This window comes from Musca domestica, unplaced genomic scaffold, assembly GCF_030504385.1.
Source record: "Musca domestica strain aabys unplaced genomic scaffold, Musca_domestica.polishedcontigs.V.1.1 11, whole genome shotgun sequence".
Taxonomy (NCBI): Eukaryota; Metazoa; Arthropoda; class Insecta; order Diptera; family Muscidae; genus Musca; species Musca domestica.
Window position 1 is genome coordinate 2,264,928 of NW_026712133.1, and position 12,645 is coordinate 2,277,572.

At 43.2% G+C, this 12,645-nt stretch overlaps 1 protein-coding gene across 4 annotated transcripts in view; it reads right to left on the reverse strand.

Annotated features, from left to right (window-relative positions):
- The window catches only part of LOC101901484 (nipped-B protein), a 436,426-nt gene that overhangs the window by 93,624 nt on the left and 330,157 nt on the right, over positions 1–12,645 (reverse strand). For all 4 annotated transcript variants that reach the window (XM_059129842.1, XM_059129838.1, XM_059129846.1 and 1 more), the window contains 3 exons: positions 4,941–5,225; positions 4,605–4,840; positions 4,391–4,548 (listed from right to left, as the gene is read on the reverse strand). In XM_059129842.1, the coding sequence (XP_058985825.1) occupies positions 4,391–4,548; positions 4,605–4,840; positions 4,941–5,225 (679 nt within the window). The remainder of the gene's footprint in view (positions 1–4,390; positions 4,549–4,604; positions 4,841–4,940; positions 5,226–12,645) is intronic.

The window sequence follows — 12,645 nt, forward strand, 5'->3', positions numbered from 1 at the left end:
TGAACGTAGTTGGGCCAAAACTACCCTGGTTTGCCTAGGCAACCGACGTTCTTCAGCTGCAATGGATGGGGGTGGACTCCGAGGATCTCATTCATGCTGTAATTGTTAACTACGTCTGCGACTACATCAGTATGAATGCTATTTAGACTCACTTGATAGGCTTAATGATCTAGAGGCTCTCTTTTATATCGCTAGACCTCTAGAACATGCAGCTCATTTCTGAAACGCCTGGGTGGGGGAGTTCTGTCCACCATATGGTGGTTAGGATGACTCCCACGATAACACCCAGGCAGGTACTGCAACGAAGGCATATAACTATGCTGACATGAGGGAAGAATCTTCATCTCCTCATGTAAATGGTTCACAGGAGTCGTGAGGAGGCACCCTGTATCAATTCTCTGGCAGGTCTGAATACTTTCCACTGCGTTGCACGCGTATTCGCAGACCACACTGGAGCCGCATAGCTAACAACAGACCGACCTATCGTTTAATAAGAGGTCAACAAGGTTTCTTTATTCGCGCCCAGTGCTGCCGGCTAGCGCCTTGCGGACCTTGTTCCTACTTTTCAATTTATTGCAGATAGCTTGCGCGGACAACTTGAACATGCTATCAAATGTGATCCCAAGGATTTTAGGGTAGTTAGTGGTCGGAATTATATGCCCCTCGACCTGCACATTCAACTGTGTTATCATCTCCGCAGTGGTAAGTAGTGTGGCCGTTTATTTAGTGGCGGATATTTTCATATTCCTCGCAGGGAAAATGGCGGGGCAAGATGTTCACCCTGACACATTTGTCATCAACTACAGGACCCGTACAGTGATCGTACAGTCGTCCGCATATGTTACGGTCTCGTTTGGAGGGAGCGGAATTCCGGAAAGGTCGAGGCTAATCAGTTCCGGTGATATCACTCGACCTTGGAGAACTCCCTGTTTCACTTTACGGGCTTGGACTTCTTGTTCCGCCTGCGTCCACACATATAATTGCCTATCCAACGTTTCAAATATGGCCGGAGGGTAGTATTCTCAACGTCCTAGAACAGCGTGGTATGGTTGACCGTATCAAAGGCCTTTGACAAATCAACAGCCACCACTACTGTTCTATGGCACGGCCTGTTCTGGTTGAGCCCTCGTCTGATATGTATGTGTGGATATGGCGTGCAATGTCGTTGTGGTACTATGTAGTGGACGGAATCCGTGTTGATTCTTAGCAACTGAATAGCTTCCTCTGATACTGAGGAGGAGGAAGCGAACTCGGCCTGCACGTTTCGCTTTTGCTGGCATCCTTGCCTGGCTTCAGTGGTCGGACCATCCGGCCCATTTTTCAGGCTTCGGGAACTATGTGGGTGGCTAACCACAGGTTAAGGACTTTTGTGGTTCGAGAGTGCCTTAACCGTTACCCATTGTTTATTTAAATCGGTTCGAATTATGCATCACTTCAGATGGTTTAACCACTTTTTCCGCTTATGCTCCTGTATCAACCTGTTGACGTTGGTTAATCCCACGGCAGTGGGTTCTACAATACCGGATTGACCCGAAACAACAAGATCCCAGTTTCGGCCAGCGGCTACCAACCCAGTATGTACATGTTTGTGTTTGTTTTTTTTTCTGCATTGGGAGCAGCGTATCCCGGAATGCTTGCTCCGGATTTTATTGGTCCGTGCCGGGATTGAGGAAAACCCCGGACATTGGTTCTGCTCGGTTTGTCAAAACGTCATCCACCACATATCTGTTTCGGTGCGATGTAATGGATGTAGAGAATGGGTGCACTTCAAGAACTGTTCCGGACTAAGGCGTATGCGAGACTACATCAAAAAGGATTATGTTGCGACTTGCTGCAGTTACGTAGTCCCCAGCGAGTCCTCTTCTTCGTCGTCCTCGTCAGAGACGTCGTCGGAGTATGGCACTCCACCGCAGTCTCCAGAACAGCAACCAACTCCGCAGCACCTAACGCCACATATTGCTGTTCCAAATCCGGATTGTGCATCATTCTTGCAATTCAATTGCAACGGACTTCGAGTCAAAATAGATGAGATAGTGGAATTTATGAGTCGGAGGAATATTAAGATCGCAGCAGTGCATGAAACCATGCTGAATGAAAATTGCAGCCTACAACGTTGTAATGGTTACAACGTACTAAGGAAGGATCGCAGCAGAAGTGGAGGTGGGGGATTAGCGTTCCTGTTACAGCATTCTGTTCAGTACAGACCTATCTCGCTTGAGCTAGTCTCTAGTGACCCATGCATGGAATGTATGGGGGTAGCAGTCAAGTGTGGTACTGCCGAGGTAGAGGTGCTTAATGTGTATATCCCGCCGATTAATAGCTGTGAACCGCATTATTTGCCTGATATTAGCCCATTATTGGTAGGCAATAACCGCCTGGTACTAGGGGATTTTAATGCCCACCATGAGTTGTGGCATTCCTTCCTAGGTAATGACCAGAGGGGATCAGCGCTGGCAGAGCAGATTGACTGCTCCACATTCTGCACGGTTAAAGAGGATGCCCCCACCCGAATAAGAGGAGAGTGTCACAGTTCGCCAGACCTAACCATAGTGTCATCCGGTCTGATAAATGCCGTGACTTGGCAACCCGTCATTCCTCTTGGCTCAGACCATCTCCCAATAATAGTCTCCATAAGCAGGTCGCCCGATTTCATAACCTCTGAACGCCGCACTTTCCTTAACCATGGGAAAGCTCACTGACCAGAGTTCAGAGAATTCACCAACCGCCGCTTCAGAGAACTGCCCAACCCTTCTGATGTTCGGGTAGCAGAAAGGATTTTCCGAAACATCATCAAAGCTGCAGCCGCTCGCTATATACCTGCTGGTCGAATACCCGAGATAAGACCAAACTTCCCAGCAGAGGCAGCAGGATTAGCAAACGAGCGTGATGATCTCCGACGTACCAACCCTACTGATCCTAGAATCAGTGATTTGACAGTGGAAGTCAACCGGTTGGTACAGGAGCATAAGAGCAAAAAGTGGCTAGACAATCTGAAGTGCTTCAACATTGGAACAGTCGTACCAGTCGTACGTGGAATTCCGGTCGATGACATATGCGAAAGGCTGAACCCCTATCTCGCGGAACTTGCTTTCATATGATTTCGTTGCAGTACCTGCTTGGGTGTTACCGTGAGAGTCATCCCAACCATCATATGGTGGATAAATCTCCCCCACCCAGGCGTGTCAGGAAGGACATACATGATCTAGAGAGGGAGGTCCAGTGCTACAAGAGAGAACCTCTAGATCAAAAAGCCTATCAGGCAGGTCTGAGTGGCATTCACACCGATGCCGTCGCGGATGCTATTAGCAGTTATAAAGTGAATGCCGTCCTCGGAGTCCACCCCCCATCCATTGCAGCTGAAGAACGTCAGCTGCCTAGACAAACCAGGGTAGTTTTGGCGCAATTACGTTCAGAATGGTGTAGTCGTCTCAATTCGTATTGGGCACGAATTGATGAAGATGTGCGTGACGCCAGCCTGGCGTGTGATACAGGCCCGCACAATACGCTACACCTCTTCAATTGCACAGCCAAACCTACCCAACTCACTCCAGAAGATCTCTGGCTGCAGCCCGTAAAAGTAGCCGAATTTCTAAACCTGGAGCTGGAACCAGATTAGCAGAACGCAAACACATGCATGTACTACTGCTACAAAAACAACAACCTGTTTACTTCCACTGCTTCCAATACAGAAAAGAAGAAACACAATTAAATTTTGATTAAAAGAGAAAAACTATTAGCGAAGACGTCAGTGACGTGAAAACACAAATGGCATAATTACAGACTATCGAAATAAACCTTGACTATCAATTAGTGCTTACTATGGTAGATGGAAAAGATGCCCAGGTCCTGTCTGTTACTAAAATTTCATCCTACTGCGTTGTTGGAACACATCAACCTAGATAAACGAAATCCTCGAAAAAGTATTAGATAGGATTATGGTCACTACACACAAGAATACTTTTTATGGAACATATTCTTATAATTTTGAAAAACCCGAATATGTAATATTAATAAATTTTGAGCTTTGCCTTGTTACATTTCGATAGATCAAATAAAATAAAATCAATTAAAATAAAAAAGTTCAAATATACAAACGGAATCATCCCAATGTAAAATGGCTATTTGCGAATTAGAAAACAAAATATTTCGAGGCTCATTCGAGTTCCAATTTCACAGGGTTTTCTTAAATTATCATAGAATTAATTAGTTATTCAAGTAAAGTGTTTTGACTTGGAAAAAATGAAATTCATTATGTGTTAATTTTGGCTTATTTATATTGATGTATTTTTTTCTATGAGCCAATTATCGAACATTGACAGTAATATGTTACACGAAGAAAAAATATATACTATAAAAATTAGAAAAGTAGAATCGTATTTTTAATACTTACACATATCCTCGTATCACACAGCTTCTGGATTTACTATTATATTGCAATACTTCTTGCAACTTAAAACATAGTTGCAAACCAAATTGTACTTTCATATTTACAAAGCCTGCATAAGATCTATCGATTTCTTTAAGTAAGGCATCTGCTCTATGAGCGGTCTAAAAAATTGGATATTTTTTTATGTAACATTATTACAAAATACAAAATAACCTACCTCAAGCTTGTAATCTGTACTCAAACAAATCAAATACGGCACCATTCGCACTGGATGAACTAAGCCTTGTCGCAGAACTATTTGAATTACTTTTACTGCCCAGAGGCGGACTGCATCATCTCGATTAAGAAAACACTCCAATATTTCTTGCAAGTATAATTGTATCACGCGACTTGCCATGCCAGAGGAAACGTCATTCATTTCTTTAAGGTCTTCATTTTGTGACTGCTTTTCCCCTACACACGTGAAAATATGTATGATAAAAACATTTGACTTTCACTTACTTCAAAAATCATGCTCATTTTGAATAGGTCTGTATCTTATTTAGAAACTTACATTCTTTTTCCCTATTATGCATGTTCATTTCAGATTCTGTAAGATAGATCCATATGTTCCGCATACATATAATTTTTATACTTGCTTCTATTTTATCTGAACTAAGAATATCACAGTAAAATTGCTTCAGCTCCGGCCTTATCAAGTAGTTATCATTCATTACACAAAATGAACCTAAAGCTATTAAAGATTGTTTTCGAATTTCGTAGTTAGAACATTGGCTAAAGAACATAATACAGTCGAAAACATCATCGCATATTGTTGGCGGCAGGGTGCTGCAGTCTCCTAAAAAGAAAACAAATATAATTTCAAGTGTAAAAAGCTTCCTATTGAATGCAATGTTTTTTTGTGTCCCAAAAGTATGAGTATAAAGTTGGAATAATAAAGCAAATAATTTCAAATTAATTTATGACAGAAATCCATATTTGATGTACAGTTGGTCGTTCACATAGTTCGTTTTAGGTAGTTGTTCCATTTAGTTCATTCTTTCGTGTATATGTAAAAATACTACACAATAAAAATATATTTGTGGGTTTTTAAGATATATTTCCGTCGCAATTTTTTTTGAATTCACATACATGTTTTGCATTTTCCATTTGTGTAATTAGCACTAATTGTTAAATGTATAAAAAGTCTATTTGAAACTGATAGACACTTTGTATATTTCCTCAATCCCCATGGGGAGTATGACCTTTGCTGTGTGGACTATTTATAAAAACAATTAATTTTAGAAATCTTTGATTCGTGGTAGCCGGTACGGGACATACTCAGAGATGAAAATTCCAAACCCCTGCCAAAGGCCGGCTACTTACAAAGATTATGAAATTTGGGACAAACCTCTAACCCCTCCTCCGTTCGCGAAAGCATAGCTGAATGCTACCGGATGCGTCCACAGGTTGCGCATAGTGGGACGCCCGATAGATATATCGGGCAGCTGCGAATTAAATAAGCAGTCGCGGACAGCTCAGCGGTTTCTGGAGGGGTTAGTCTCGGGCTAAATACCCGAGTACCTATGATCCCTGGACTCGACGAGGCGAAGTCACTGGCGCCCCTAAACTATCCAGTAAAAAGACTGGTCCACCGCAACGGACTCCCTAACACTGGGGTGTTACGTAAACCGTGCCCATCGGTGTTCCAAGGTTTGTAGTCAGGGTACCGGCTGTTTTCGAACGGTTGGAAGTCCTTACCATGATATGGAAGCTATGTCGTGGCGGACCTCATCACCTCCAACGTCCAACCTTGGAGAAAAATTTAAAATCAACAAACAACAAAACAAATACCGACAACAATTCAATCGCCTCTTCGGAGGCACCGACACGGAACGCGGCCACGGACGAGATCTCAATGATGGGTGGGGACGAGACTCTGCTTACGTACAGAGACGCGGTATGCGAAAGCATACAAAGACAGAGGAAACAGCTGTCCGCCCTTCTCGAGAAGACCAAACCCCTTAGGGTTAGCCAGGAAAGTGTACCATCCGGTCTTGGTAGTGATTCACCTCTCTTTGATGAGGTACGACGCCACCGTCATACCCTTATATGAGAGAGATGGACCAGTCCAGAAAACTGGAGAGGTTCCTCATACCGTCGCCCAGGTAGGCCAATACTCGGCGAAGGAATTTTATCGGAGCACGCCGATGCTACCAACCTCCGGGTCAAGGAAGGCGTCGTGGAAGGTGGCACTAGTGCCTCTATCAACCGCGACGACTCCGGATCGAAAGAGGGTAAAGCAAGGAGGGGCTACAACAGTCGGTGAGGTACTATAAAAGCTTCATCGGCCGCGATCCCCTACAGATCACTGAGATGGAAAGGACCCTGATCAAGACGAACCTGAAGGCAGTGCGAAATTCGAAAAGAATCATCCGAAACTGCCAAAATATTCTCTTGAGAAGGAACTTGCCTCTCTCCTTACAGACCTCGGGAAGACCGGGGCAACCTACGAACGAAGCTGGAGTGGGAAGCAGTAAAACTCCTGAGATTGGAATAAGGCTAAACCTGTAACCGACAACCTGCAGCCTTCGAGCCAACCTAACAGGAAAAGGAAACATTCTCAAACCACCTACCCGGACAACCTCCGTGTAGCGGTCATCGATCGAACTGAGCCGGAAGGCAAAATCTGCGAAAGTCGGTGTCTTCTCATTGAGGATCGTCTGAGGGAGTTGGTTTTCCTGGGGGAACATCCTACACAAAGGAGTGAAGGTGATATGCTGCGAAAAGGAGGAGTCCAAAAACTTCCTCGTGACCGCAGTAGCTGGCTTTCAAGGGCTTTAAAATGGAAGTGCACTTGCTGCTGTATTCCTAAAGGAAATTTCCTGTAGGAGAATATTGACAGCATGGGTGCCACCCACCCTCAGTGGATCCGACACGCGTTCTGACAATATTGGAAAAACAAAATCCCAACCTCATTACGGAAAGTCGACTCAAGCACGGAGGGGGGACGCCTGCTCGTTAAAGTATCTATTGATACAGCTGGCCAGGACTACCTTCAGGCTCGCGGGGGAATCTGCACTTTGGCACAGGATGGATTTGATTTCGTCTAACGCCGACGTCGCAGTAGGAGAAAGGAAGCCACTGTTGCTTAACGTTGTGCAGATTAATCTGCACCACTGTAATGCAGGTGCAGCTGAACTTCTCATGTCCCTCACCAAGTTTGAAGTAGATACAGCCCTGGTCCAGGAACCTTATATAGTCAAAAATAGGGTGACTGGGCTAGGGAGTGAGCAGTACATCACCTATGTCACATCCATTGGAGAAAAGGTTAAAACGTGTATCGTCGCTAAAAAGAACTTAAATTTAATCTTCCCCAATAATTTCAGCGGAGGAGACGCCACGGCGGTTAGGATGGAAGCACGAGCCGGAAGGGTACTCTTTTTTGCCTCCATCTACCTACCCTTTGAGTACCCCGACCCGCCAGGATGGATGTGATTCTAACGCTCACCATTTTCAATGGCGCAGTAAGGATACGAACACAAGAGGTGAGTCCATTTTCGATTTTATTTTAACAACCTTATTTATTTCTCAAAATATGTAACAGGAGAAATGAGGCAACTTTTCAAACTAGGAATAGGGAGGGAGGGAGTCACTCATACTGAGTTGGAAAGTTTCCACCGATTGTTCCTTCTCGGACCATCGGAAGATAACATTCCAGGCATCGGTAGAGGGATTGCGTCAAAAACCGCATAGGAACCCGAGAAAGCCTCGATGGGATAAATTTGCGGAGCACATTGCATGGAAGCTGAGATCTACTGGTAATCTCCCAGTAGACTCCGCCTCCGATGTGGACGAGTCCGTTAATTTGTTAACTAAAGTCCTGATTGGGAGCTATGAAAGAGCTTGACGCTTACCTTCCCGGGATAAAGGTGCCAACCTGCCTGGTCGTCGAAAGACCTAGCCCAGCTCAGGAAGATAAGCACACGCCTTTACAATAGGGCCAACAAGACCAAACTGGGTACGGACTGGAAGGCTTACAAATCAGCATTCAACAAGTACAAGAGTGAAATCAAGGAGGTCAAACGAAGGTCTTGGGTTTGCTTTACTGTGTCCATAGAAAATGTCAACGCTGCCTCCAGATTCCGTAGAGTGCTTTCAAAGGACGCAAATCCATTGGATGCATAAAGCGGAATGACGGTAGCTGGACTGAGACTGGTCTAGAGACACTCAACCTGTTAGCCAATACTCACTTTCCGAACTGCTCCGATGCGGTAAATGACCAATTGGTAGATCGGTCTAGTCAGCATCGTGGTGTCGAGGATGTTAGTCTGACTGAGAGGATTGTAAGCGCTCCCAAGATTTTGTGGGCTATAAAGTCATTCAAACCTTTTAAGTCACCGGGACCGGATGGCATTATTCCCGCCATGCTACAGCATGCATCGACGGTAATAATACCACTTCTGGAGGGTTTTTTTAAGGCTTGCCTGCGTCTCTCTCACATTCCATTCCTGTGGAGGGAAGTTACAGTCACTTACAATCCCAAGGCTGGGGAACCAAGTCATGTGCTTCCAAAGGACTACAGGCCTATTAGTCTTTCATCATTTCTATTGAAAACGCTGGACAGACTATTATACATTGAGATTAGATCTATGATACCCCTGGGACAAAGGTATTGGCTTACGCCAATGAAGTTGTCTTGCTGATTGCTGGGAAATTTCCGAAAACTGTTTTAGATCTTATGCAGGGAGCTCTAGTTAAACTCTCCAGATGGGTACGCTGCAATGGCGTGAACCTATTAAAAACTGAATTCGTACTCTTTACAAGGAATAGGAAAATACCAGACTTTTCGCTGCCTATCCTTGATGGTGTTATGCTAAGCCTTTCCTCGGAAGCCAAATACCTCGGTACCATCCTAGACCAGAAGCTAAACTGGAAGAGGAACATAGAGAAGCGAGCGGAGAAGGGCTTAATTGCACTTTATTCCTGTAAAAACTCTAAAGGAAAAAGCTGGGGCCTAATCATGGCATTCGCAATCGAATGCTGATTCGTATCGACATGAATTACAACTCGAATTTATTGTTGGGATGATTGCATTCGATCGTAATTTAGTATCGAATTTATCGATTTTGTTACATTTGGCAATATCAAATTTGCCATCTTTAAGAATAAATAAAACATGTTGTTATTTATTTGGTGAAAAAGTGAAATTTTGCAAAAATAGATGAGGAATTGTGTTTTTTATGTCATCGTCGGATTCGGAATATGATTTTATTGTAAACATCTTAAGAAAACAAATCTAAAAATATGTAATTATACCCATTTGAATAAACCACAACAGCTGTTATAGTTTTTCTTCACATTGAATGTTTAAACAACGCTTTCGTGTTTCAAAGGAAGCTTTTAAATATATTTTTATCAGAACTGAACTTTACTGGCCATACGTCAACAGCGGTACCACCTACTCTACAGTTAGCACTACACTATCACTTGTGGCTAGCGGCAGCTTCCAGCTCTGTGTCGGGAACGACTTTTTGGTTGGTTTGAGCCAAAGTCCTTTGTGCAAAACTGCAGAACGACTTTTAAAAGAAATGGAGAAGAAGTTGTGTCACAAAAAAATAACATTTCGATTGGAAGAGTCGGCAAAATGAAAAGAAGCTTTTGTGTCAAATCATAATAATTATTTAATATTTATAAAGAAACATACATTTTTTTAATTAATGCACAAATTATGCTCCAATCTGAATTATAACATTTTTTAATGTCGTATACGATACAAAAATAGACGCGGAAAAAACCCGCATGGTTTCATTCGACACTTCCATGTCAAGTACTCGATATCCAACGCCGTCATCCAAAAATTAGATTACGATATCGTAACTTTTCGATATCGTATGCGGTAATTAGACCCCTGGGGTCTCAAGCCACACATAATCAAATGGTTATATGAGTCGGTCGTCCGACCAATTCTAACCTATGGGGGGCTTGTTTGGTGGCATTCCTTAGGGAAAACCACCTAAAGTCCAAAGAGTTGCATCGCTACTAATTACAGGCGCGTTTGGGAGCACACCCCAATCCGCACTAGACACCCTACTCAATTTAAAACCGTTAGGTCTATTTGTAGAGGAACAAGCTGCTAGGTGTGCCCTGTGGGTCAATGGCGAGTCAGCCATTCGTACACTCCGCCATTATCAAGTATGTGGGAAGTTTAGTAAATCAGGCTATAGCTAGTGATTTGAACTACTTGATTATCCATATACCTAACAGAGACATTTGGACTCGTGACACTCCACCTTTTAACGGTATAGTCGTCTATACTGATGGATCAAAGATGGAAAGTGGAACGGGAGCCGGAGTCTACTGTGAAAGTCGAAACATTCGACGATCCTTCAAATTAAACAATGACTGTAGTGTTTTTCAGGCAGAAACCATCGCTGTCAGTAAGGCCATAGAGCTGCTGGCAAATAGAATCAATGAACTGAACGGACCGGTGACTATATATGACGATAATCAAGCGGCCCTGAAGGCTTTGAATTCTTTTACAATCAAATCTATGGCGGTTCCGGAATACAGGAATGCTCTGGAAAAGGCTAAATCGTTTGGCAATGAATCTGCTGATGAATTGGCCAGGCGCGGATCTGAGTCAGTAGATCTAGAGATTGAGAGCTCAGTGAAGCCACCCCTATGTCACTTTTTCCAAGTTCTTTATAAGCATTATTTTGGGAAATTTCAGCAAAACTGGCTAAATGGAAGGGGATGTAATTTCTTCAAAAATATCTGGCCGGTGATCTCCGAACGGAGGTCAAGGTCACTTATATCCATGACGAAGCTGGACTTGAAACTTGTGGTGGGTCTAATTACAGGACACTGCAACATTAAGGCCATGACATCCAAATGGGGAGGGGATGATACTGAATACTGCAGGCTTTGTCAGGACGAGGAAGAAACTGAGACGGTGGAACACTTACTCTGCCACTGTCCAACTCTAATAGGAGGGAGACAGAGGCTACTGGGTAGGCAAATTCTCCCGGATTTGTCCTCCCTCTACGACACCGAGCCAGCAGCAGTCTTCAGTTAGCCAGACGACTAAAATGGCTAGGGACGATGTGTTAACACACCGTGGACACAAACCTACTATTTTCTCTATTCTCTATACAATTTCTTATTTATTCACTCTTAGCTATTCATTTCTTTTCTTCTCTCTATTCTACTCTCTTGTTTTCCTAATTAGGATGAACTCAATGGACCAAAAGGTGTCCGAGTTGAGTGGTTGTTCTTCGTACAACCGCCCATCCTTTAACCTAACCTAACCTAGGACAAACCCAGAGGAGAAAATCTGTTGTTTTCGCACACACATTATTATATGGATGGCACTGGCTAACGCGAACCCAAGTTTACTACATTTAATAATTATTGTAAGTAGTCCCCACAGCAAACTGTCATACTCCATCCTTTATTATGGGGATTATGACCTTTTTGGTCAGAATGGAGATAATGACCATCGGGATTATGTCCGGGCTCCGGTTTTGGATTTTCCATTTTAAATAAAACTGTAAACGGCGGAAATATCAACCTAATCCGCCAAAGATATCTCGCCGAGCTGGTTCAATTTAGCTATGTGTGTCCGTCTGTCCATTTTTATTTGTAATCACGCTACAGGTCACAATCTTGACGCAAACCTCACGAAATTTTGCGTTGAGTCAGGGTTAGGGTCAGAATAAAAATCTTTAGCGCTTGAAATGGACCAACAAGAGATTCTCCTGATTTTGTAGTCTCTCAGGTCATAATTATATATCAATTGACGGCTAATTTTGTGTGGGGTTAGAGTTTAGAGCAGCGAAGAAGCGCACCTGTTGGGATTGACACAGGTCTCTTTTTTGAGTAGAAGCAAAATTCTTTCGAAATCGAGCAGATTCTACTCTTGCTGAACAGTTTTTTTTTCTGTACATTATCATACTCCCCTATTCTCCACTTTTTCCTCTTACTCTCCCACCCCTTCTTCCACTGTTTAGCTACTCTTCAGCAGTACACAGCAATATCAAGACCTATCTGCTGCTGCATACAAATACAAATCTGCCAAAAAAAATCCACTCATTTTATTTACAAAAATTAACTACTCTGATTTTGATATCATTGTCATGTAAGTATTGATAAAACATCTGACGTAGACCCATTTATAACTACGTACGGTTTTCTATACATTAAATAGAACGACAACATCCGACTTTATTTGCTAAAAATTAGTGATCTACTCTGTCGGAAGCTTTTTCAAGACCAAT